Below are 27994 nucleotides of genomic sequence, written 5' to 3'. Positions count from 1 at the left end.
ACGGAATGACTACATCATCCACAGGACTAATTTAGATTTTATTCTGGTATTTCTCGAATATAAAAAGTCAAAATTCTTACATCGATCTTGAAAGAAAATCCATGCAAGCAGGTCAAAATGTTTACAACTTAATTTCCCCCCCTTCCCTTCAGTTTTCACTTCGTAACCCAAGTGTCTGTCCCTCAGGTTTTTTTCACAGCACACTTAACAGAACAATGCTAGGCTAAGTCAAGGGTGCAGTAAGCACCAAAATAAGAGTTTTCATTTGAACAGCCTCTCTGCAATAGCTCGGTATTTCTTGTGGTGTTTAAAGCACATCCATTTCACTTAATTCTGGCTCCAAGTGGTTTTGAACTTTAAGGCTCCTTTTTCTTTGATACCACCACAATCTTAACTCGTGAGAATCTCAAAACCTAACAGTCACAAAAAGCAGCAGTACAAAGTACACTGACAATTGCAGATGACAACCTGTCTCTTCCCTTTCTCCTCAGGAGAACCAGATCTGGATACATTGTACAGAATTTATGGCATGAGAAAAATCCCAAATCTGTATGAAATAGGTTTGGCCCATCAAAATAGAGATTCATGTAATAACAAAATGCTTCTACATTTAAATTGATAGTAGAAAAAACTGTAGCCTTCCTATTTTCATTTTTACACAGACCCTTTCTGTTGTCAGATTTCATTAGTACTGAAGCCATACCGCTGTCCCTTTACCACAGTTGTTCCCTGTAGCATAACTGAAGTGTTTTCAGTTTACATTTCAATTCACAAAACACTTATCTTTGAAAGGGAGAAGAAGTCAAACTAAGCAGTAGAGCTTCATTCTGAAGGTTGCATAGAGACTGAATAGATTTATACAACAAATGCTGTGTAAAAAAAAAAAAATGGCACTACTGAACAGCTCAAATGTGTGTGACCAAAAAAAAAAAAAAATCAAAATATTTATAGGCAATCAACTCTTGAGTTTGTTAGCAACAGCAACACTGTACATTTTACATTATTATCAAATACATAATTCAGGAGTTACAAAATAAGGTCATGCATTACCACTAAATCTCATACAAGCTTGGATTGGTTTCATTCCAAGAATCTGAAATGGAGACAACGCATTTTTTTATGAATAAGAACTCAAAACTCGATCTTGTTTTTGCTTTCACAGACTCAATATAATCTTGTTATAAGAAAACCTGTACAAGTTTGCTCAATTTAAAGTGATAAAATAACTACTGAACAAAAAAGTGAGCATTAAAGTGATCAAAAAAGGGAGCTAAATGATTTACTCTTTTAAAGGCAGCTTCAGAGCCAGAGGTACCCTTCTACACCATGGGTATGATTTTAACGAAGATCAGACATTCATCATGCTCAACTCCACCTTCTCCTGTTTCACCTGGCAAAACAGTGCATTTCATAGTTTAAAGTAGTGAGCTGAGCAAATGGTGTCCCATTCTGCATCAGGTTCAGTGTAAAGCAGGCATACCCGTGTGTGCACTAATGAAATAGCAACACTCCTTCCCTGGCCCCCTCCTCACATCTGAAAGGATGGATAAGCTGTTGGCAATACTTCCACCTTTAGGTGCACCGGAACAGTTGCGTGTTCTTTCCAGTTCTGGAAGTGACCTGGACCAGGAGCTAAGAGAGATGGAAAGGAGCATCCTACCCACCATTTCAGAAGTCTTCAGCTTTGTGGCTCATGCCTCTTGTCAGTAGTATTTATGCCTCTTCAAAGAGAGCAGCATTAAGAGATCAGATCATCTGTCTCCCTAGTTTCACTGCATTTACATATGGCACAAGATTGGTTTTCTAAGAGTAACTTGTGGCAACAACCTTTTTTTCCTAAAAAAGTGTAACAGCACAAAAAAATTCATAGCAGCATTTTCCACAATTTGTGTTAAAAAAGTAGAAGTTAACCATTTGTGTATTGAGTAACAAAAGGTTTAAATTACATTTATTTTCCATTTTACACTCACTATTTACTAGGTGGACTATTTACAAAGGTTCAAATGTTATATAAGAGAATGAGCTTTACTCAGAATTAACTTCACATGTGAGGTAGTGGTCTACCTCAACCTCTGTTTTGGCTGGATATAAAGGAGGTACAGTTGGGTTTAGATCCTAGAAAAAATTCAGAAGTAGGAAGTTTATGTGAATTAGACTGTGTTCTTGTAGAAGAAATCATGCACACACACACATATGGAGAGAGAGAAATCCTATGGTAAAAACATTAAGACCAACAGTGGATTTCATTTTCATCTTTATGGCTGAAGAAGAGGAAAAAATAATTAAGAACAGGGTAGTTGTCAGCTGTACCTCATTTATTCCAACTAACTTTTTAATCAAGAGGCCAGCTTTTAGTTGGAAGAATCTAAAGAAATTGATGTTAAAACACTAGAGGTGAAGGATTTAATAATTAACTTAAAATTGGGGTTTTCAGCACACCCACCCTCTAAATAAGACAAAGGAGTATTATTTCCCTACTAGTGTAGTATCCTGTCTCAAGCCTGGGAGGTAGCATTACGAGCTCCTTGCAGGGCAAGACACCTCAACACATGGTTGCTAATAGACACCTTTGTAAGGTAATGGTGCCCCCTGGCTAAGTCTTACTTTCTTCCAAACATTTTAAAATTGTAACAGACTGCAGGAACACTACATGAGATGCTTCTAATTGAAGATTAGAAGTTTTTGGAACCTGCAGAGTAATTATACCACAAACAAAACATGTATCAATATTAAAAGGAAAAAAGTGGGTGGAAGGGGGATCTACAATGCTTTTCACACAAGTCTTCTCACAGTTCATCAGTTGACCAAGTTTTGGTAGCTGCAAGACAAAGTTATTTTTCTTGCTCTAGTTATACATTACATGAAGATTGCATAGGACAAGGCAACCTTTTGGATAACTGAGGCAAGCAGTGCTTAGTGTCGGTATCCTTTGCTCTTGACTGGCTGAATGTGGTTTAGGGCTTTATTGTAGTCACCCTTATGCATCTCTGCCTTCAGCACATCCATTTATTCAATTACTGCCAGCTTAAGATCCTAGCACTTCATCTGTGGATACCAAATAAGAGTTTAGTAAAAGACTATTTGCTCAAGCTTTAACTACTGACTAAAACTCACAAGTCTTAAATAAGCTGAACACCACTGAGATGCATATTTTATTTTAGCAGATATGGAAATTTATATACTCAAGTATTTTTTTAAATGGCCTATTAAGGCATCTTAAAAAAATCCCTATATGGCTTTGGTTTGCTGAAATACTATTTTACATTGTTAAAAAAGAAAAACATGTTCAAATAAATTTGACATTATGACACATTCACATATTTCACTTAGAACGGACAGTTATACAGATGCCTACATGTGATCACAGATGTCTCCCGACGTGATGGCATGAATAAAAAGGTAATCCAAATGTTTATCTCACAGTAGAGGGCAACCCAGAAGTCTGTGCAGAAGTGACATATAGGGAGTTGTTATCTGAAAGAGGGGGAACCCCAGAGTTTCCATTGGTGGGTGAACAGCTCAGTTTCAGTTTTTCCAAATACTCTGCATGAACAGGCTTGTGACACTGAAGGACCTTGATTGCATCTTCTACTTTAAACCATTCTCTTTTCCTTCCTGAATGAGGAAGAACAGAGTTACAAAGTTTAAACAGCACCATTGGTTGCTATCTAGTCATTCACTTTTTCTCAGTTCTTTAGAAGCTGAGGTTATCAGGTAAAAGAGAGTGAAAAGACCTCGAAAGAACTGATGAATGCAAGAGATTCACTCTTGCAAGCTTACTAAAATGCAATTCATAATAAAGCCTCTGAGATAACACTCTTGAAGAAGATGCTGGACAGAAACTCATGACTGTTCATATGCTCCAAAAGCCACATCTAGTCATTAGAGAAAAGGATGATATAATTTAAATTACTTCATACTGCCTTCCTACGTTGTCATGCCTAGCGGAAAACCAGTCTTTAGACTGAACGCGCATGCATGAAGTTACAGAAGAATGAGTTGGTCTGATATCAAAAGCAGAGTTACATACTCAAAAACCTCCACATATATCCATGTATGGAGTTACTGAGGTTAGCATAAGTTTTAGAAAATAATACACCTTATACCAGAAATACGTTTATATTATAAAGTTTCAAGACTTAATCCTACTATGATCGTTCTAGGACCATCTTTTTTTATTTTTACAAGTCAGTCCTTCAAAATTCAAGGTCTCTGAAAATACTTACAGACAAGGTCAAGGATAGTATTATTAAAAGTGGGATTAATTCTATTTTTCATTTGGTTTTACAGCATTACAGGTACTATGCTTGAACATATATAAACTGCTTGTTTAAGATCAAGCATATCAGACAGCAAAACATTCTACTTTTTAAGGAAAAAACAATTTAGCAGTACAGTATTTGGCCTTTAAAAAAATTATAAGCTGTGTCTCGAAGTAATAATGATGTTTATTCCATCATAATACTTAGAATACTCTAATATAATGTAAGAGTAACACAATGTATTGGAAGCAACCCTAGTTATATGTGTACTAAAGAGCGGAAAAACAGCACCCAATTACTTCAGTTTCTAGAACAGAATTGGTATTCCCCCCAAATTACACAAGTTGCTTTGGAAAGAGGAAAGAAGTCTGCTTAATACATTTGTAAGTGTAGCATGAGGACAGAGAATTAATTTACCTATATTAACTGAATCCTCCCAGTCTTCCAGTATTTCCGTCACAGTAAGAACATAAACATATGTCCTATGCTTCCGATCCTGGTTCTGCTTGAATATTAGAAGTAGAAGTTTTAATTCTCAGCAAAACTTACAGACTTACCACAACTATAAGATTAAAAATTACTTACCTGTAAAGGATACTTGCCAGCAAACCCGGCCTTTATTTTAACTAAACAAACTTCTGTACTGATGAGACCCAAAGTGATGGGAAAACAAAAGTTTTATTTGAAACAGCTATTCTGTTCTACTAGGCTAAGAAACCCCAACCAAGCCAAAGACAACGCAAACAATTTTGAAGATTGTGAAGTTCTGACCAAAGTATGTTCTTGGTCATCCAGGTCATCTACACAATGTTGGCTATAAAGTTTCACTCAGTAAGTGAGGCAAATTAAATAGGCTGTGCTTGCACTCATGACAAATGCAAAAATCATTACCAGGTCTTGCTCACTTGACACGTGTGCCACAACTGCAGCACTAGCACCTCTTTAGAAGGCACGTGTTTTGCACAAGGCAGGTCAAACACAGACTGACAGAGGTGGTCTGCTCAGGGCAAGGCTGCTGTGCTGCAGCCAAGTCCATACAAGGCTGGCATGGACATTACTCCCTGCTAGCTCCAAAGCAGGCTAGTGGCAGTGTCTGAGGTGCCACCTGACTAATCAAACCATCCTTCTACTTGGAAAAGGGCCAAGCTCCTAAAAAACCTAGGAACATCTACAATTACAACTATATTAAGAATCAAGAGATGTTATTTCCTAGCTCCCCTTACAGATGGTTGTATCCTTGTTCCTCTATTTGTTCCTACTTAACTCTGTTTCACTACAAGCTCAATATAGTTTTAGACTGTTGTGCTTCACTAGGAAATAAAAATTTTAAGAGAGTTCTTTGTTAGTATCACTATTACATGGAATAGATACATCTATACCATGTACCCTTTCTGGCTGTAGTTCTACAACAGAAGGATTCAGCAGCAGCATTGATTTCCATCTTTGCTTAGTTCCGTCCCTAGGTCACAAGGTGTGGCCCCCTCAGTGGTACTAAAAACTGTTTGTGGGGCCATGTTGTGAAACAAGTAGGGCCTTGATTTAAATTAGAAGTAACCTAAAAAAGTGACATAACACAGATTTTTCTCTTCTGGTCTAGCTGGTGGTTGATGCCTTCAGAAGAACATACAGCTCAATTACCAATGAATCACCATCCTTTGCAGCCCTTGTTTTAAGGCAAAGAACATGATAGGTATCCTGGGTTTTTTTTTAGTCTGAGCTGGGAAATGGAAAATACTTCTGTAGACTGACCAGGAGAGTTAAAACACAGACAAGTTAATACATAGGACCATCCAGCTGTACTCAAACCCAAAACACATCAGAAAAAAGGCGAGTGCTACTAACTACAAACAGGAGCTTCTCCAGTCTTGTCATGGCTTCCATGCTTCTCACAATGGGAACACCTATATCACTGTATCAACTAGTAAGTAGTTGACTAAGTAATATTTCAGACAGGAAATCCCTGTCAGGAATACACTACTTTTGAAAGCTGGGTGAAGATTTGTACCTAACTGAGACTAAGGGAGTTCCACTTAACATACAGCACAACATAATAACACTGGATGTTTTAGGAGTTGACGATTACTAACACCAGTCTACTTCTGTCTAGAACCTGAGCAGAAGTGGGCAACACTAACACTAAAAGAGAGTTCTATCTAGCATGCATCTTCTTGCTGTCAATAGCTCTGATTCTGATGTTTACACTACGAAATAGAAGTTTTGAACTACATAGTTTGCTAAAGGTTAGATTTATCTGTTATCCAAAGCCTTAGCCTTTTTAGTGAATCAAAGCCATAACAAGATACTTCATATACAGACCCATCAATTTAGCTGTGTGAAAGTTAGGGTTAAATAGTTTCAGCAAAATCTAACCAGGGAGGAAAAGTCAAAAGAGCGCCCCAAAGAAGGCAGGTGTGATATTTTAAAAATCCTAAATCTGTCAATGTTGTTGTTGTTTTGGTGGTGGGTTTTTTTTCCGTTTTTGTTTGTTTGTTTGTTGTGGGTTTTTTGTTAGGTTGGTTTTTTTTGTTTGTTTGTTGGTATTTTGGGGTTTTGTGTTTTTTTTTTTTTTTTTTACATCTAGGTGTTGTCCAAGTACTAATTTAATCTTTCCAGTAAAGGTCCAAAATGACCCTGAGATGAGCTCAGTTGGTTAGAGCATGGTGCTACTAACACCATGGTCGTGAGGCTGATCCCTGTATGGGCCATTCACTTATGAACGGGACAAGATGATCCTTTTAGGTCCCTTCCAACTCAGAATATTCTGTGATTCTGATTCTGTGAAATTGGTATAAGTACTTGGAAATCTTCCTATTCAAATCTTCATACATCGCGTAACAACTAAAGTCAGTCAACTGTCTAATGTAGCATGTCCAGTTGCATTGCAAAATTATAGGAAGGTAATACTTATGAACTTAAGTCTGATGTTGCAGTTTATCAATTTTCACAAAAAGACACAAACAAAAACCCATTGTTTTTTAAAACTTAAAATTAATAGCTCACCTCAAATATCCCAAGTAGTCTGCCTAGCTTTCCCTTTACTCCAGCCTACAAAACAAACAGGAAAAAGCATTAGCATGCGATATTAATTAAAAAAACTAAGTGTTTTAACTAGATAGTGCTGCACTGCTTCTGAAGTTTCTAGATTTAGAGTACTTACGAGTAGTAGAGTACAGAAGCTTGTCCTAATGAGTGGATCAAAGAATGCATAAATCTTTCAAGTTTTCCATCCAGACTAAAATACTGTATTACTTACCACATTCTTTGTGTACTGTATTTTATTAAATAGATAAATGATATCCAATACTGAAATAATCCAGGAAAGTAGATAGGACAAGAGATAATTTCAAGTAGTATAATAACTGATCTAGAGAAGCAATACTTGAAACTCCATTGCTATTTTACATAAAAACTTATGTACAAGTTTTCACAATACAATAACAAATTAAACTGTAGGTAGTTGCGTGGATCTTGCAGCATAATGATTTCATGTGTGCTGGTTTTCATATAAAAGTGTAGCTTTTGGCATGTAATTTGAAATCCAAATTTATATCCCTGATTCTCTACATTTTTGAACTCTTTTTCTAGCTGGTAATATTACAAAAGGCTTTAAATTCAGAGTTTTATTCCAGCATTTTAAAACAATCCCTGTGTGTATCAGCCTGTGCTTAGTGATTTTTATCAATCCAGTTCAGGTGGTCATTACTTTCTACTAAGATTCTAAGGTTTGCTTTTCTAAAAGTAATACATAATGCCTTTTCCAACACACATAGCTTATGATCATCCATTAATTCTAAACAAAACTCAGTCCATACGCCTGAGACACAAAGGCATATGTTGCCTACTGGCAGACAAAGCCATATTTAGATTTTTTTTTTTGGCTTGTTGTATAACTGATATTTGAAATAGGGCTTCCTAGCACTAAGATGACATTTTCTAATCTTTAGTCTTTGCTTCCAGCTTTAGCCAGAGACAGTTATTGATGTCTTACATCTTTATATAAAGGAACCATATGGGTCTTAATTACATTTTAATGAGTACCTCTGACAAATCACTGGACAGGCTTTAGCAATAAGTCTAATCAAAGTATTACAAGTGAATGTTTTCTGTGATTGTCTTTTTAAAGAAAGCAGATGGCTGGTGATATTTATTAAGCTGTTTTGATAAAGGAAGTCTGATCTCAGCCTGTGCAACTCAAACATTTTGCTAATCTAGAGCAAGAGCTAGACAAGAAGTTCATGCAAAACTATGTTTGTCTGCTGTGATGACCTGTAGAGCTCATGAAGCTGAAATACATAACTAGACCTGCTGGATAAGTGATTAGGCAGCACATTAATTAGAAAAGTGGCAGGCCCTTATTTTGGTCTGAAAGAGTAAGCTATGCAACAACAGGTACTAAAGACTGCTTGTGCTTTACACTAGGTAATGAAAAATCACTTATAAGCCTAAAGGAACGTGATGAGGAAACATTAAAGTTTCACTGATCGGTCCTAATTTCCTCAACATTAGAGTATCTTTTAAAAAAGAGAAGCAGAACCTAAAAGACTACAAACTTATGCTTCCGTTCTCAATTTTTGCTTTTCTCATTCAGCACTATCTAGAATTATTATATCCTTCAGATTTCTACATTGTGGCAAAGTGAACAACTAGAAAAAGCAATTTCCCATTATCCTGTTCCATCAAAAGCACACGTGAATCTGTGGGATTAGTGTTTTGGTTTTTTTTTTTTTAATACTTTAACTGTCCAAGTGTGCAGCTTGAGCTGCACAAGTTTTGTAACTTCATTTATCTCCTGAAGTTGCAGCAGAGAACAAGATTGTTTAATATGCTGAAATATATGGCATAAAAGCATGACAGCAAAGCTGGTACAGACTGAAGTTTCTCAAATGTTAAAATAAGCTTTTCCAAGTACGAGGAAACTGCACTAAAGGAGACTATGCTCCATCAGAGGGAGAAAAAAAAAGATGACTCCTCACCTCAAACCCAAATAACTGCCTCCCCAGTCCGTGATCCCAACCTCCCCTCAAACTTTTAATATTCTTTAACCCTTTTAGAAGTCCTGGCCAAGGCCTTCTTTACATTATAAAGATTTTTGAAGGCAGGTCTATGGCAACAGGACTGTGGAAGGACAAAATCTCATCATCCACAGACGGAGTAGGGCTTCTCTGAGTTGCTAAGTGAGAGTCTGACAACTAGTATTTAACATGTGGCAAAACCACCACAACCAGCTAAGTTTATCAATACTGAACAGCTTTCATATACAAGTTTTTTCAACTTATTAGCACCCCATAGTCACAATGTGAATTTATCAATGTTACTCTAAGTGGAATTTATTTAACAGTTTCTTTTTTCTCCCTCCAAGGAAATCAGTTGTTTAAACAAATACTCTTAGCTGAGTAATTCAGAATGAAGTGATTAGAAGAACTCCATTACATTAACTGTAAAAACTCTGCAAAGCTTGTAATGAAGCTCTGGTGCAACCAGATGTTACTATATAAACGTGATTACTGTCACTGATGTCTAGTTACTCTCTAGACAAGGATACATGCTTCCAAAATGTAGCATCATTCCTGCTAACAGCAATGTCTTTTGAAAACCTCTACACCCACAAGTGTAAAAAGGGTAGTAATTAGAAATCTCATGATTTTTCTCTGAAAGTAATATATTCAACTCAATAATCTTCATAGTTTTAAAAGTACCTTAGTTTTGACACGTTCTGAAGGAACTACATTACAATAAGAACTTGAAGGAAATTTTTTTGTTAGCAAAAGCACTTAAAAGATCACTGTCAAATTTAAGTGCCAGAGGACCAAGAAACGCTTCAGCTTTATCCCCAGAATGTCAAATGAAGTTCCCCATTTCCCACTAGTAAGCTTCTGATCCGATGCACTGGTTAAGTTCTAGACTTTGAAGCATTTTGCCTCCCATAAAAACATACTTCTTCCTTTGGTCTTTATGTACCCATGGCTGTTAAAATATGGCTCTTCAAGTAAACAGAAACCTATAGGCTGCTATAAGCGTGTGAGGAAGTCTGAACTTTGGGAGAAAAATCTGAAAACCCCTAAGCACTACTTCTGACAGGCAAGCTGTTAAATTAAGTGCTACACTTCTCCAGAACAATTACCTAAGGAAGTCTGAGTACTATGGAAATAAGACCCCAAATCTGAATTTCATGCATATATTTTAGCATTAGTCTAAATCCAACCACAAGAGGGAAAACTATCCACCTCATCCCATAATCTTTCTGGCCTGGAGGTCATTCCTGCTGGCAGCTCTAAAGGTACTGCAGTCTCAGATGTGCGTCAGACTTGCCTTTATCCTGTAGATGGAGCAAGAGTCATGCTGCAGTTTAATTTTTAAGCTAACAGTCTACCGGGGCAAAAAGTTGCTTAAAATCTGAAAAATTTGAGTTATTTTTAACTCTGGGATGTGTCGGATAGTACTTTAATGGCTACACTCCTGAAAGCACAGTGCAAGATGATTCTTGCCCCTTTTTTGCATATTCTTATAAAACAAAGCATTTCACTGTATCTGCCATAATCTTTCAGCTGAAAGGGTGCTTTATTAATTTATTCCTGAAGTGTCTACCTAGTCCTACTCTGTAGCATCCAATCATTTTTAAAATATCAGATGCTCACTGGAGCCGATTCCTCTATTTCCTGGGAGAGGTCTTAGATAATATTACTGCCATTTTCACTGTTGCACCAGATTAACCTTCAGGATCAGCCTCTTCTTCTCAGAAGTTATATTCACACAGGTCTGGAAATTGCATATTTTCTAGTGGGCATTTCAATATACCACTAAATACAAACAAAGCAAGAGTGTTTTTTGTGAGATGGAGCAAGAAAAGGGAGTGAGAGGGTGCTCCTCCATTGACAAGGCTGGACATCATCAGCTTGTCACTCATTTGTGTCATTTTTCTTTTAACAGTGCACGTGCAATCAACTTACTTTCATCTTTCATGCTATGCAATTAAAGACTAAGCTCCAAATTCATTAACAGAGTAACTCCTCATTTAGAAAAGGTTTAATACCTTTAATACCCTTAGATTGCTTTATACTGTAACTTGATTTTGGTACTTTGCTTTCAGGTTTGTAAATGTTTACTGTATCTAAATAATTAAGATAGTCTGTCAAGTTCTTGTAACCTATGAAATGTCAGACAAACTTAAATGAAACATACTAAATATTCAGTAGAGGTAAAACCCCATATCACTAACATGAACAGAACTTAAGGATGAAAAAAAAATCTGGAGTCATGTACACAGGGAGACTATGAAACAACTGCTGTCCATGTAGATTTGATCTTTGCTTGGGTTTTAAAACAAAGACTTTAAATACACTACTGTTGGTGTCAAAGCGAGGGATATTTAAAGCCAGTGGGCTATCAGCACTCCTACCATTCAGAAATGCCATTATAACACTATGATTTTATCCATTTAAATAAATTAATAGAAACCAATGCTTAGTTTGTGCATGACCCAATACTGAAGAAACATTTCAAACCACTGCCAATGTGTGTTCTTTGCAGTTTATTCATTCACAAAACTCTTAACAGTTCACTGTACTGTAACCAGCTTGCCAGGTGACATTGACCTCAGTATAAAAATAGAAAGGACATCTACCTCTAGAAAGGTCAGTATGAATTTCCATGGCTCAAAACCCTAAATAGACCTGTTTTTTCTTTAAATATGGCACTTTCCAGTCTTGTGGAAGCACTTAAGATTCAAGAATATGTAGTTCAAGAATATTTTAATTTAAGGCATGAGCTTTTAAGGCTGATCAGTTACACAAGCTATTAAACCCCAGAAACTCTGAAGGTGTAGAACAAATGTCACCAAATGATTTTTGCTTATTAAAGCCTCTAGCCTTTGAAAAGTCTTTCTGTGCTTGCAAGCACAGCTCAAGGCTGAACATGGCAGGCACTTTGTGTTGTACTCCAGATTATCATAAAAAGCATAGTCCCTTCAAGATCATCCATTCTTCACCATCAGAGGAAAACTCAAACATATGACTATAGTTCCGTCAGCTCTAGTTTGACATGGAGTTGGCACTTTACTATCGCTCATCTTGGGCTATGCCTTAGGTCAGATCAGCAATTAAAACTACTAGTGTTCACAAGAACAGGACTGTGCTTTTTAATCCCACCCATTGAACCTGTGGCAGTGGGAAGTGCCTGGAGTTTCTTCAGAGGTGCTACTACTGCTTAGAAGCCTAAATATTTGCTGACTCATTCCTAGAACCCTAACTCTTTGCTCCTTTCAAATGGACTGCCTTGTAGCTGAGTATGTCTTGTGTAGGTCTAAATTGGCTCCTCCAGCAGAACTGAACACTGTCCAGAACAACTTTGATTGAGTGAGGCTTATTTATGCTTTAACCTTGCTGCACGAAGGCTGCTAAGAGCACTGAATAGCGAACTAGTCTGTTCCCTATATAAGATGGGAGGAGAATCATTGACTCACAGTTCAGAGATCTCATTTTGACACTGAATAGCAGGCAGCATTTGGTATAAGTCACATCTACATCAAGTTCCTAAGCCACAACAACACAACAGAACCAGTCTTAAGGCTAACCAAACTAAACCAATAGATAGCACAGCTAATAAAAAAAAAAGTCATTCCACATACTAATTAGCAAGAACATTAATGTATTTTGTGAATAGCAGTAGTCAAACTGGAATGAGAAAACTGTTTAAGACTAGTAGAAATCCTGTGGTTCACTCACTTGCCAGGATGCATCCCCTTTTGGCAAAATCTTATACCTCCTATTTACAAGTATGACATTCTGATTTTTCTTTCAGTTTTACTTGGCTTAAAGTAACATTTAACATTTTTGACAGTTTTCCTAGGAAAAATAAATAGCAAATGAAACCCCAGAATTTTGAATTTGAAATTTAAGCATTGTACTGGAGTGGGAAACTGCCTGAATTCATCACAACTTAAAGCTCTGTTTTGCCTAGCCATAGGAGCAGAGACAGAAAGGCAAACTATGGTGCTTTCTTTATAGATAAACAATCTTAAATGTATGAATTCTCAACTGCTCAGATAGATCAGCTTCTAATCTGCTTAGCTTGGAATGTCCTCAAGGCTCTCTTTATTTCTCTTTTTTATGCAGATGCACATTGATGGTTAGTTCATCTTCAGTCCATTCTAGAAGAGATGCGACTCAAACATTTTCTTCACAAACACAGAAATGTTACACTACTAGAATATGTCATTTGGCATAAAGTCACAGTTCCACTTCCATTAAGTGTTTTCATAAAGGTAGACAGAAATTTAGCTATGCAATGAAAGAGTGCTGGGAAGCAAGCTAAGTTAATTAGTTCACCTCACCACACTATACCTCCGTTCTAACATAGAACTACAGCTCTTTGAATTTGACAACCACATAGGTCTCAGTCAAATACTGGATAAAAGAGGCAGTTGCCTCTTCCTTCTTTGTTCCCATCTGAAGATAGTAGTGGGAAAAAGCAGCTGGATTTTTTGCTTTGTTTTGTTTTTGTTACCTCTTCATACACCTCTCTCACGGCTGCTCCCCCTGGCTCTTCTTCCGGTTCCATTCCTCCACCTGGTACAATCCACTGATCTGGGTATCGGCTACTGCTTACCAACAGCACCTATAAATAATTGCAAGTGACTGTTAAATACAGCTCGCAAGTCAGGAATATTGCTACTATCTGCTTTTTCAGCAATGCATTTATGCACCTAGCCAGGTGGATTGCAGACTTTAGAAATGAAACATAATAGGCAACCAGTAGTTGTAAAAAAGGTGAAATAATTAACATCCAGTCTTTTTAAAACAACTTAGTCAAGACAATGTTGTTGCAATCTCTTTGTACAAACACTTTCATTGGATGCTTAGACACAATGTGAAAAATACAGAAGACAATACGCACAGGAATGAAGGCATACAGCAAAAATCTAGTAACAACTCTCCAATACTGAGCAAGTCTTCAGATCATATAGATGAAAAAGCATGAAAATTAAGATATTAATGAAGTTAAACTTCACATAGAAGTGTAACTAATTCTTCTGGAATGTCATCTTCTGGATAAAAAAAAAAAAGACTTCTGAAAATAATTCTAATTTTTAGTCTGAAACAAGCTTCCTTTTATGTTACTGAAGTGTTACGTTAGTATGACATGCTTACAATATTGCATAACTAAAACACAAGGAGAGCACTTCATTGGCCTTTCTCCAATTTGGCTTCTTTTAAACATTTATGTAAGAGGAAAAACCACAACACACTGAATTTGATTTTTAAATTTAATAAAAATTTTTTCCCAAGACACTTTAATTTCACTTAATTTGACTCTAACTTGGTCCTATCCTTGATATGCACTAATTTAACCCCCCTGTCTATAGGACCTGTCCTTCATAATATTCAGAGCTGAAAAGATTTTATCTACCTGTCCAGCAAACTGGAATGCCTTGTATTTGGAGTAATTTTGCAATAGAAGTTGATGAAAATAAGACCTTGATTCAGGACCACATGGAAATAAACAGTTTAACTGGTATTTGAGACACATCGCAATTAGTAAGACACAGTCATCTGTGTAGTAAAACGCTTCATATTCTAGGGAATACTTATACAAACTCTACCCTGAAGTCAAAGGACAACTGTGGAGAGTATAAGGGCAGGGTCAGCGCTCAAATCTTGTAACAGCAATTAAAAGACTAGCAACAAGAACCTCAGTCGAAAGGTTAAAGTTTTAACTGGTGCCAGAAAACTGAAGTGACAGTCCCAGGCTTCACCAACTACCTTTATGGACTTTAAACTTATCCCCTGCTGGATTAAGTAGGAAAATGACTCCCTGATGACAGCAACAGTGAAACGATTACCACTTACACTATGTCCCTTTGGCACTCATGGAAATAGGTTGTAGGTTCACCTACAGGAACTGGGGAGTGTAATTAAGATGACTGCATACTTTGTGAATGCAACAATGCATGTGCATACTGAGGTGCACCTGGAAGAGCCTTATCTGATAGGTACCATCTTGTAATGTTTACCTTATGTGCAGTCAAGATTAGTCCTACACTGAAGGATTCTCCACTGTACTAATTTCCTCTCCATTTTTTTCCTACGCTAAATAAGGAACACAGCAGAGTTAGTACAGAAGCATTCTTAGCATCTGATCTAAATGTTCATTTTTTTTTCAGTCAACTCAGATATTTTACTCAACTATCTAAAAACCTAGGAGTAGTCAGCAAAAGCAACAAGGTTAGACACAAATGCACCTCAGCTTGATCTTCACAGCCAAAGGTTTTGATTTCCTAGGATTCTTTCACATTAACAAGAGATTTCCAAAGCGTACGCAGCTCTACTAACTGTAATTTAGAAAAATTTAGAAATTTTAGAAAATTTTAGAAAAAATTTTTGAACATCTAGGTGAAACACCTATATCACTACAAAGAACCACCATGTCAGCAGTACTTAAAGAACAGTTGTAAAATCCAAGTTATGAATTCACTTATGGGAGTCCAGATATAAGCATTACACATTATTTTCTGCTGATGAAGCTAGCATTCACTCCAGTCATGTGACAGGTAGCAACAATAATTAACAAAAGGACATTATATCACATTAAATCATTCCCAGCTTGGTAGAACAGTTTTAAATCAGCATTCATTTTTTAGTTAAGGCTAAACATAAAATTCTTAATTGCTACTATGGGATAAATCAGGTTTCTCATTCTGGCAGTGTAGCATAAAGCCAGGAATCTTTTATGCGTTTATATATAGTAGTTGACTACTGCTAATATGATCAACAGACTATTAAGCTGGGTTTGTACATCTATTAGCTTTAAATTACCCTTTTAAAAAGCAGAAACAAATAGATCTAGCAAGTAATCAACATTAAAATACATTAACTCTTGTAGACAGGCTCTACAGCTACACATACAATGAACTCCCAAGCATTACAACCTGGGAATTCATTTTAGCAACTATCCAAATCTCCACTAACCCTGGAACTGAATCATTTGCTCACGCGTATTTGCTTCTACACTTTATTCTCCTACTGCTTTTACAGAATCCAAGGGGTCACACTAAGATATATCCCTGAGACCTTCAGATGCACAATTTTTTTCATCCATTAACATTATCACATGAAGCCACCAGGACATGAAGCATCTATCCTGGGGTATGCTATCAAAACCATACTTGGTGGTAATCAGATTCTGCAACTGCTGAGAGCTGACAGCTGGCAGTTGCAAGATTGCATAGTAAGGCTGAAAAGCACTCCACACAGATTCTTTCAGACACGGTATCAAGCAGTCTTGCAATCACTTCCAAGTTTTTGGTTTCGGTGTGTTGTTTTTCATTCCATGTAGTGAATGTAGTTTTCAGGTCTTTCCATCTGTAAGTCTCCAGAAGAGACATCCTGAATTACAAAATCAGCAGCAAAAATCCTGCAGTTCATCTTCCCTTAATAGAAGATAATCAAACTTAGATAGAGATCTAGGTTGCCTGGATATCCAGTCTTTTATGAGGAGGTTCATGGTCACACAAATTACAGTAGTCTACTGAAAAAGAAGACTGCAGAATCTCACACACCTGCATTTTGTCTGGCTTATGCACACCAAATTTTACATCATAACCTCATTAGGGTCAAAAGAAAAAAGTGAAAGTTCTTCCTATGCAGATAAATCTGTATCCCATGCAGATAAATCTGTATCACCAAATGCAGAACAAGGATTAAGGTGTCTTGAGTTGTATTACTTGCTAGGGATCAGTGCCTCTCCCATGTCTCTGAAAAAGGCTTACTCTTGATAACTCTTGTTCAAAAAGTTTACAGAGCATTGACATCAAATCTGCTTGTCTGGTTATATTGCTAAGTTTATTTAACTCCAAAGACTAAGGTAAAGATATAATTTCCATAATGCTGCCAAGTGAGGAAGTAAAGCTGCAAAATTCAGCAAAGAGGAAACAAAAGAAAAATTCTTCCACTAAGTGTTATTGCCAAGTTCCACCTTGCTTTCAAGTTCAGAAATAGCAATGACCTTTGAGTGCAGTGAGGAGGAGTAACTGCTAGTTCACCTACTTGTAATAAGCACCTATTGATACACATAACCATGATATGGTTAACCAAAAACCCAAAGGTAATTACAGTGCAGGTGGCAGCATGGAACTTGGTCACTATAAATGCTAAGCCTGCAGACAAACAACTGAAAATTTCTAAAGATGCAAAAGTTTTGGCCTGTTTAGTGTTCTCAAGTCAAAAACACTTGTGAAACAGCAGTCATATATTCCAGAAGACCAAAATGGCAACAGCTCATAGTAGTACAAATTACAACACAAGCTATTCCTCATTATATTTTTTTCCTATTAAGCAGTAGAGAAGTAGAATACGGTTGAAGTTTATATAAAATATCATTGCTTTCTATCTTCTTTAACTGTAGGACAAGATAGCTTACAAAAATAATTGTATTAAAAACCAACTTACATGAAAAAACACAGTTAAAGTTGAAATTTGCTAGACAGAACAAACTCCCCCCCACTGGATTCTTTTGATTTCAAAACAAAGTCATCCACAACCTGAAGTAAAAGGAAAAACAAGCTTACAGTTGAAAATGTATCATTCCAATTCCACAATAATTGTCATTAGATGTAAGTGCTCCACTCCCAGCCTAATTACATCTATCCCTCTCTTCCCCACTGCACAATCCATTTTTTCCCCTTACATCACTCTCACTAGCTACATCCAGCTTGCTGTTTGAATTACCTGATGGAGACAGGCAAGTCTGCCTTTTTTTATATTACAACTGGCAGTTAAAAGGAATAATGTTGAAGAGAAATGAATCAACCTCTCGCTCCCAAAAGACCACCGAGCATGTGTGACTCCGTTGCAAAGAACACCACATTGCTGAGGTGTACTACTCAACACTGCACAGAGAAGGAAAGGAGAAAGCAGGTGCAGGGAAGACGAAGGATTTAGCTCCCAAGCTCTACAAAGCTGAGTACACACAAATCATTTCAGAAGCCTTTAACTGGTCAGAATATAGGAAAGATTGTAAAGGCATTAAAAGGTACCTCTCAGGTACAAAACAGTGTCAAAATCCTGAAGATGCTTCTGATGCCTGTACATCACAGGCATCAGGAGCATTAAGAGGAAAAAACATCCAAGCCTACTCTGAGAGAAAAAATAGGAGCCATTCTGATGGAGGTTAATATAATCTAACTTAACACACTCAGTGTGGAAACTCAGCCTACGTGGTTGGTCTGCTAAAGTTACAAGCATCTGAAAGAGTCAGAAAGATGGTTTAATCCAAATGCAGCCAAAAGGGTCAGTCAACCCCTATGATTTGTTTTAAAATGGCCATAAACAGATGCTCAGGGAAGAATACAAACAGTAAATATTTTATTATTCCCTAACACTTTCAACCTCCAATTGTTTTCAGCTTAGGAGCTTCCTAAACAGCACTGGGAAGCTACTCTGAATGCTGCAACACAGGAACACTATTGAGAAGCAAGGAAAAGCACCTCTTACAAACACTGGATCACATTTCCAGAACTCACTGTATAAATTCTTAGGCAAAAGCATACATCTTGAATTAAAGAGCATATGTCAACCTGCTACTGTGCTACTGTAGTTAAAAGATTTCCTTTATCTAACACTTTTTGCTATTTTAAGAATCACTGCCTCAGTAGTTCTGAAACAGTTTCTCAGTTTCACTATAGGCTAACGTGGGATCCTTGTCCTAGAATGCCATTGCCTTTTTAAACCTGGAGATATAACGTGCGCAAAGTTATTGTAAAGTAGTAAAAACCCTTTAGGATCAGATTTCACAGCATTTTAAAAACCAAGACTGCAACATCTTTACTTTCTCCCTTACAATGGCACAATGAACTCAGGAAGCTGATCTGGCTGAAAACTGTTTGTCCATTAAAGCTTAGTTTCCAGCCTGCGCACACAACACCGATCAGGACACAGCCATTCAAGGGTCAGCGCTGCACAAACTGGGGCAGAAAGGCACAACTGCAACTACCCCATTTCAGATCAGCCTAAGCCAGTTCAAGAGCCTCTAGCAAAGTACTTCAAAGACGACAGACTGAAAACCAGTTCCCAGCTATGACAGAGGTTAAAAAGACAATTTAGCCTACACGAACAGGAACTGGCAAAACAGCAGAGAAATGGCTAACTAGCAATATGTTAATTCTGTAACACTTGTTAACTTGAGCACAATATCGTGAACGCATCCCAGAAAACTGGGTTCTGGTTACACAATATATTAAAGTCCGAAATATCCTCCCAAATTTACCTAAAGATCACTTTTCGAAGTAAAGTAGCAGCACAATGCTTGGACATCAATCAGTGCAACTTTACCTCCACTCTGAAGATGACTGAGATCAAATTACAGATATAATTTTATAATATTCAAAATTAGATCTGGAAATTAATTTTCCTTTGAGATCTGACTTTAAGGCTATATAGCAATAAGGAGAGGAACATCAGCCTTTTTCAGAAGAAGTTTTGATTTTAACTTACAATTCAAATTATATTATTTTAAAATTTTTAATTCACATTAAATTCACATATTTGGATAACATGTTATAGTGATTCAGAATTTGAGTGCCTTCCTCTGGCTATTTAAAGTACTTTGTTTTGTTCTTTGGCTAAAGTGTTCATATCAGGAATAGACAGCACTATACTACTATGGCATGCCAGTCAGAACACATTTCCTCTCATCAACAAACACTCAAGTCACCTGTAACATTACATCTCCCCCTAAGCCTTAGTATGCTTTGGAGAATCAGATGTAACAGGTCTCATGGTGTGATGAAGGATGCAGATCTTGCACCCAGACATATGGCAAAAGGAGATTCCTGGCTGAAAAAAAAAACCACTGCAAACAAACAAGAAAATTCCCACAAGTGCCTATAAAAGAAGTTTTACTTCTCACACTGGGCCAGTTTACTTGCTAATCCACTTTACTTGCTAATACAGACCAAGGGAGAAAACACATAATGCAGCAGAGGTAGAGCTAAAACTCATATTGCTGTCTGTTTCTTTTAACTTGAAACCATGGTCTAATCTTGAGCAGGAGAACTGGGCTTTACTGGTTACTCAGCAACATAATCTGTTTGACTAAGGGATCAGCTTCCAAGCACTTGTAAGAAACAAGAGCTCCAAGTCTTTGAGAATGGTTCAGCTACATGTAAAGACATGACAAGGTTACTTCTTGACAAGTACAAGTTATCTTTTAGCCTTTTCTGTCTTTGAGATACTTAGAAAAAACCATACATCTCTGAAGACAAAAATTTGTTTTAAAGTATTTACTTTTATAGGACCGGTTTCACTGAAGTGCTTAAGCACTAAGTCAGAAAGCCACTGAATTAAAATAAGCTTTTCAAGTGTTCTACAAACAAGACTGGAAAAAAATACACATCAACCTATGGTCTGTGAACTCACATATCTACAAAAGATGTTTAAGGAAACAAGTCTACAAACCCTACCTAGACATATGTATGCATATATGTGCGTCTATATAGGCATTCCTATCTCTAGCTATGATTTTAATATATTTCTGAAGAAGCTGGCCACTCTGCTATTTCACAGAAACTGGTAATGTGGAAGTTTTGAGAACCACCGAGCCAACTGCAGCAATTCAAACAAAAACTTAGCCACCAGTTTAAATCCTCTAAGTAAAGTCAGGATGGTGCGAGCAAGCTATAAGCATATTTTCCTCAAGTATCTAAACACAAATATTACTAGTTCAAAGTGATAGCATCTACTAAACAGGACAAAAAGTGTGTTGCAGGACATCTTAGCCTGATGTTAGACAAGTACAGCCATGTTTCCTTCTCTCCTCAGCCCACTTTGAGCAACTATCCACCCCATTAAACACATCCGTATGGCATAGATAAGTAATACCATAGGTATGGGAAAAAATAATTGATGTTTCACAATAAAAATAGGTCATGGTTGACTGATTTCAGTATCTGAAGATGCATGAATGAAGACCAAAGCTTTCTGCCATGGTGGACAGATGAATTCCCGCAGCTGTGCCAAACCTGCAGGCTTCCACTGCTCAAAGGAATTGCAGTTTGTCTAAAAATATTCTGACATGAAAGCAAGGTGCATATGCAATGCCTGCAGAAAGCTGTGTTTATTACTTCCACGGAAAAACAAGTGTCTTGTATTCTAAGTTGATCACCTGACATAAATCCTACCATAGCAACGTAACATTCAACTTTTCTTAACATTAACACAAGCTTTAGCCACTGCAGAACCCCACACGAGCCTGCAGGGACACACCATAAGCAGACACTGTCTCTGTAGACACATCATAAAGAGCCATTTTGGAAGCTGTTTGTAGGTCTTGATTTTCCAAGCTATACCCCTTGGTATACCCCTACAGCACACAGATCATAGATTCAAAGGGTGGTTTGGGTTGGAAGGGACCTTTAAAGATCATCCCAGATCATACAGTAGTTCCAAGCCCCATGCCACAGGCAGGCACACCTTCCACTAGACCAAATTGCTCATCCCACATGGCTGATGATGTCCAAATATCAAGAAAATGCTGAGGAAAATATAAGGCAGCAATTATCCTATGTCAATTACTCCTCCTATATGTTAGCAGGGCAGGGACGTAAGACAGAACAAGTAAAAACCACAGTGCATTTGAAATGCATACTGATATAGGTATTCTCTGGTATTTTAAAATATGCCCATATTCTATTAGACAATCACAGGTAATCCGTATCACTACGGAGACCACGCCGGCCTTAAATATTGGCCGTAAATAGTCATACCCCATGTTATTTTAAAGCACACATTATTTGTTTGTTTACACATGAGAGCTTACATAGAAGGATAAAGAAACCAAATGAAAAATTCCAAGCAAGGTATGAAATATCTTTCATCACCGTGCAAGTTTATTTACAATAATTCCTAGAACACCTCATTTTGCCAGAGTAGCCAAGTCATACTTCTGGGCCCTGGTTTATGGATCAGATGGCATTACAACAGGTCTTTCTGGTTTTCAGACTATTTAGACTAATGCACATAAAAATAACAATTTACTTTTTCCTTTATCCTTTAATAAAGGAGCTACAATACTAAGAGCCTATAATTTTTAACTCAAGGTTAAGAGGCAATAGTTGTCATGCACGTGTATACCCTGCTACAGGGGAAAAAAAATTAAAATCTATATTTCCCATAAGTGTATAACAATAAATTTTTCCTCACTGTCTCAATAGTAAAAGAAAACCATTGCCATCTGTTTTCATCTCATGTACAAGGCTGAACAACAAAGGCAAAATTAAAAATTGAAAAGCTTGAAGACTTTTCTTTGCATATCAAATTATTTTAGATATGCCACTAGCAACTGCTGGCTGAACACTAAAGTAGGGCTTTTGATACCATACTTGATTACATAAAGCAGTGTTACAGATGCCAGAATTATTAGAACGCACTCAAGGTTTATATTCAAGATAAAAATAACTGCTCATTTATTTGTATAAGTAAGATGTAGCTGATAGGGGGAAAAAAATAAATTAGCTTTAAAAATTATTTCAGTTATCCAAATTACTAGAAAAATTATGTTTATTACTATTTGTTCTGGTTGCTTTAAAGGCTTGTCTTGTTCTCTGCTTTGAGAGGAAAGAATTTCCATGTCTACCCTCTGCCCAGACCCCAAGACAGCAGCATTTTATGTAAAACCGCTGTTTGCAGAACACGGAATGCATAAGCAATTCCAACCTGTGGAAGCAGTTGGTCCTCACAGTACCAAGAGGGGCTCTCCTGCAGGCTTATTCTAAAGCTGCCATCCACTCTTAGTTGCTCAAGAGAAACTTGCATTTCCTCATATACTGATCCACCAGCCCATCCCAGCCTGCTGAATACCATCAGCTTTTTGCACACATCTAACAGCTTCTTGTTTGTTCAAAGCAAAAAGCCTGCAGCCACCACACACTTCATGCCCATGTAGCCTTGTTTCATTTTTTCATGAGATTTCTCCTGCTTCATTTCTGTTTTTTTTTTTCTTCATTCAAAGGGCAGATAATGCCTGCAATTACTGTTTTATTTCCATTAAGAACAACAAAAGGAGCCAGCACTTAAGCTCATATCCAGGCATCTTGCTCTCTCTTCAGCCCAACAGCACTGAGACCAAATCAGGCAACACTTTAATGACAGTAGCCTAAGATCTCCTATAACACTCAAAAAATCCCAAAGCTATTGGCCACATTACTTGACTATTTGGGTTTCCTTTAGGGTATTTTTCTTTTTAAATCATACAATATCACACCATGAAGGCTACAAAATCTACACCAAACTGGACTATACAGCATTAAAGTGTCACGTGTGGAGGCACTTGAAGATGAAGAAACAGGAAGGGAGGACTTTCACAGTGGTCTATCTGCACAACCATCAGTCATTGCAGGTACGTTCTTTCAGCTACAATACCAGCTCTCAAGACAAAGCAGAGGCTTTTGACAGGTTGCAGGACTGCGGGCAAGACCAGTTTCCAGCCTGTAACACTCAAGAGAACTGACTTAACAATTTTAAGTTTGGAAGCAAAGTTGGTAAGTCTAACTGGACAGGGTGCTGTAGCCAGAGAGTAGGAGTTCAATGGCTGTATTTAAAACTGTATGCAGGAACCACCGGACTGAATTTTGCCTCAGCAGTATTCTACAGCCCACCTATGTTTCAAATTAAGAAATAAATAAGAAAACAGAAAACAAATATAAATAGATGCATAGATGTATAATAATAACAGAATAAAAAGATGTACAATGGAATGTAAAAGATGGGTTTGGTCAAACCCATCCTTTGCTACCACAGTTTTTCAATTGACATGTTACTTCACTGTCCAGAAAACTCAGCTGTAACACTGGCATCAGCAAAGACACAAAGGTAGCATAAGAAGTGCAATATGGTTAGAAAATGGACCAAGAAGCCATAACAAGCAGATTTTGATAGATGAACAATAGAGACATTAATGTTTTAGTAACTTGCCCAATTTTTGTCAATGAGCATAAAATGTGGGTCTCTAAATTGAGAGGCAGTACCTGTAAGTCATGATATCAACAGGGGATATCAAGCTGAAGTTGCAAAAGGATCACATTCAGTTAAGAACAAAATACTGTGAATTTCTGGTGCAAGTTGAGAGTTCAAAAAGTGGGAACAAGTTACTTCGATATCACCAGTGAGCACAAGATGACTACATGACAGCTTTACTGTCATGACAAAGATGGGTCCTATTAAATTTTTTTTCCTGCTATAGCTAGAGAAGTATTAGTAACCTTTTACACAATACAGTGAGATCCCATCTAAAGCGACCACAAGTGTTGCCCACGTTAAAAAATATGCCTGTCAAACTGAAGGAGATGCAAGACCTACCATAATTATCAAAAGAGAAAACTGGTTTTAAGAGAAGGGGTTTTAAGACTTCAAGTTCATAAAAAATGCTAAGAAAGGAATGACTGCTGTCTACAGATATGTCAGAAAGCTAATTGTGAGAAAGGAGAAAAAGAAGCTAAAGCACAGGCACAACTGGATACAGACTGGCCTTTCTGACAGTCAGAATGGAAGTAGAAAGAGAGGATTTGTATCAGGAGATTGCTGTAGATACTCATTCCTCCAGAGGGAAACTAATCAGCTGAAAAGTAGAACAAGAGCTACTGAGTCTTGCAGACAGTATCTCTAGTTTAAAAAAACAACAACAACAAAAACTTGGGATTTGGATTTGTTGCTTTTAAGACTCTTAAAAAGAAATATATTGCTAAAAATTGCTTTCAGTTGTCTGTTCTATTTTCTCTCTTCTAATGTCAAGCAACTATTTGCTTATGGGGTAGTAATCCTCTAAATCAAAATAACTACAAAATCTATTCTGCCCTGTGGTTCTTCTCCTCCCCAGCACCCAACAGCTTCTGCAGCAGTCTCCTGTTCCCCTCTTGTCACAGTCACCCAGGTACCACATTTGTGTTCCTTCATGCTGGAAGTCACCCTGCACTTTAAGACCCTGGAGATGCAGGTCAGTGGTACAGTCTCTAGACACTTAGAAAGGAAACACTGAAGACACTTACATGGAGTTTGAAGTAGATCTACATAGAAACTTACCAGGACAACAGTGTTCAAGAACACAGAAGCAAGCCTTATCCAGCCAATTTGGGGAACGTGGCTGGTGATTCAAGTTAATCACAAACAGCATTCAGGCATCAAACTTCTAAGGAATAGGTTCTGTACCGATACAAGTGAAGCTGGCACTTAGGAAACAGCTACTAAGCAAGTTCAAGCTGTTGTCACTGCTTGCTTGGAAATAACCTGTCAGAAAGCAATTTGAACTGTTTCTACACACTTAATCTATGTCCTAAATCTGATGTGGTGTTATCCCATTTAGTTCACCCTTGAGTGTGTCTACTTGCATGATGCCAAAGCCCAGCCTCACGCCAGCCATACAGGTACTCTATCTGCAATACCACAATGGACTCTAATCCAGTAAGTGTCAGCACCCACTCTTACAGCCCAGCAAAGCTGCTACCATCATCCTTAGCCTCAGGATGTTATTACACACAACAGTATTTTGAAGCAGCCAGTGATCTCATATGGATGCAAGACTGAAAGAGAATAACATGAAGTTGCATCAGGAAATGAAGAATGAATGGAAATTACTGACAAAGGTGACCTCAACAATGAATTTCCAACTTCAGTTGGTGCAAGAAAGCTGTTACAGTGGCTGAAGTGTTTGAACTCCAAATAAGTCTGAGCTGGAGTAGCATCCAAAAATAAATACTAAAGTCACATAAATGGGGAAGCATGCTGGAGTATCAGAAACCAAAGCAAAGCTAGACCAATAGCAAAACCTTGCAAGATTCCTGCTGAGAGCCCTTCTCCCTTATATTAGGAAAAGCTGATCAGCATGGTCCCAAGGCTGTATTTATACCACACAGGGAATGGCATATACTAGAACGTCATACAGATTTTTTTCCTAAACCCAAGTGTCTGTATTTTGAGATCAGGCCTCTCCCTGCTGCATTATATTGCTTAGTAGATATTTAAGCAAGACATCTGCCGTATTGGCAGCTTGGGGAGGACACCAACATCTTCCAGCACATAGATAAAGGGGAGAAAAAAGCCCAAACCCTAACCTTTGTAGTTATTTCATAGCTACTAAACAACAAAAATGAAAACAGAAATCAAAAAATGGTCTGCTTTCAGCCTGAGACCCACCTATTAACGACTTTTGCAATGAAACCATCAGCCGAGTACCCAGATAACGGGCAGTGCTATTGACCTTGGCTCGGAACACGGGGCAACTTTGTTGCCACCTCCCGATTCTGCTGCAACATAAAACCCTGCGTGAGTGCTACCTCCTACAACCAAACTCGCAACACCACCCCTCCGGCTCCCGAGCATCCTGACAAAATATTTCCAAGCCCTGTTTTACTCTCTTGGTGGGAAAATGGAGTTTTCCAAGCACAACTTTTTTATTATCCTACCCCATGGGGGGCACAGAGTTCGCCTTCAGGGTGACACATCAGCCCTGCCCTCCACGCGCCATTATACATTAACCGGTTTTCCGCGCGTTGCGGGCACACAAAGGATAACCCTGGAGTTCCAGCCAGTGTCGTGCCGTGCCGTGTCGTGTCGTGTCGTGTCCCGGGAGCGAGCGAGCGAGCGAGCGAGCGAGCTAGCTGCCCCTCCCGCCCTGCTCTCCCTCCCCGCCGAGGGGCGCCGGGGCCGCGCACAAAGTCGGGGCCGCGCACGTGGGCGCGCGCCCCGCCGCCCCAAGATGGTGGGCGAGAGGCGCGCCCGCCCCGCCCCCGGCACGGCACGGACCGGACCGCCCGGTGACCGCCCGCCGCCGGCTCCGGCCGGCAGGGACGCGCACGGCCCCGGCGTGTCACCCCCTTCCCCGTCTCGGGGCATAGGGAGCCCCGGCATGACTGTGTGCGCAGGGGGTGTCCCCCGGCAGGCGCCCGCGCCTCCCGGCCAGACAAAGGGGTCCCGCCGGTGGCGGCGGAACAGGAACCTGGCCCGGACCGGGCGCGGCGCCCCCCGCCCCACGTGCGCGGCGGCTCGGCGGGCTCACCTCGTCCTCCCGCTCGCTGCGGAAGCACAGGCACGCCGCCCGCTTCTTGTAGCCCTCCCGGTCGTATGTCCGCGTCTGGTTCGGCTTGAATTTCATCATAGAGGCGGTGACACGCCGGCTGCCCCCGGCCGCCGCTGCCGCCGCCACGGCTCCTCTCTGTGAGCGCCGCCGCCGCGCCCCCGGGACACCGGCGCGGGCCCCCCGCTCGGGAGCGGGGCAGGAGGCAGGCCAGTCCCAGCTGCCAAGCTGCTGTCACAACAGCGCCGCGCCGCCGCCGCCGCCACCACCGCTGCTGCTGCTGCTGCTGGCGCTGCCACCGCCGCCCCAGGAGCCGCGCCACGCCATGGAGGCTCCCCCGGAACCCCGAGCTGCCCCCGCCCGCCCGCGGCGGCCGCCCCTGCGCCCCCACTATTTAACCGTAACGCGCATTCCTGCGCCCGCCGCGCCGCTCCGCGCAGGCGCCGGGCGGGGCCGGCGGCGGGAGGGGCGGGAGGCGAGGCCCGGTCACGGCGGGTGCGGTTCGGCAGCGGCGGGGCCCCGCGGGGCGGGCGCTGCGTGGGGCCCGAGCCCGTGCCCGGCGCGGCTCTCGGGGCGCGGGGCGGATGCGTTCTGTGCCGGCAGCTGCCGTGGCACCGAGCCTGGCCTAGGTGTGCTTTCCCTGCTCGGTACGGGGGGGATCTGCTCGGTACGGGGGG

General features: G+C 39.4%; 1 protein-coding gene across 2 annotated transcripts; it reads right to left on the bottom strand.

The window, feature by feature from the left end:
- Positions 1 to 17: 17 nt before the first annotated feature.
- NUDT4 (nudix hydrolase 4) lies at positions 18 to 27593 on the bottom strand. 2 transcript variants are annotated; one of them, XM_017804430.1, is made up of 5 exons: positions 27300 to 27593; positions 13764 to 13874; positions 7263 to 7307; positions 4680 to 4764; positions 18 to 3615 (listed from the first exon to the last, which is right to left on the bottom strand). In XM_017804430.1, the coding sequence occupies exons 1-5, from the start codon at positions 27396 to 27398 to the stop codon at positions 3413 to 3415; spliced, it is 543 nt and encodes a 180-aa protein (XP_017659919.1). In that variant the 5' UTR covers positions 27399 to 27593; the 3' UTR covers positions 18 to 3412. The 2 variants fall into 2 exon arrangements, with proteins under 2 accessions (XP_017659919.1, XP_017659918.1); XM_017804429.1 differs by having other exon boundaries at positions 4680 to 4767; positions 27300 to 27470.
- Between the last annotated feature and the right edge of the window lie 401 nt (positions 27594 to 27994).

This window comes from Lepidothrix coronata, unplaced genomic scaffold, assembly GCF_001604755.1.
Source record: "Lepidothrix coronata isolate B3197 unplaced genomic scaffold, Lepidothrix_coronata-1.0 Scaffold9, whole genome shotgun sequence".
Taxonomy (NCBI): Eukaryota; Metazoa; Chordata; class Aves; order Passeriformes; family Pipridae; genus Lepidothrix; species Lepidothrix coronata.
Note: the sequence above shows the minus strand (reverse complement) of the source record. Positions and strands in the feature narration are given on the sequence as shown.

What these genes read in the sequence shown, in the direction of transcription:
- NUDT4 (XM_017804429.1), bottom strand. Translation starts at nt 27,398, where the DNA reads ATGATGAAATTCAAGCCGAACCAGACGCGGACATACGACCGGGAGGGC. An exon ending in GCAGCGAGCGGGAGGACGAG is followed by an intron (nt 13,875 to 27,299) that starts GTGAGCCCGCCG and finishes AATTATTTATAG; the next exon opens with GTGCTGTTGGTAAGCAGTAG. An exon ending in GGAGGATTCAGTTAATATAG is followed by an intron (nt 3,616 to 4,679) that starts GTAAATTAATTC and finishes TTCCTCATTCAG; the next exon opens with GAAGGAAAAGAGAATGGTTT.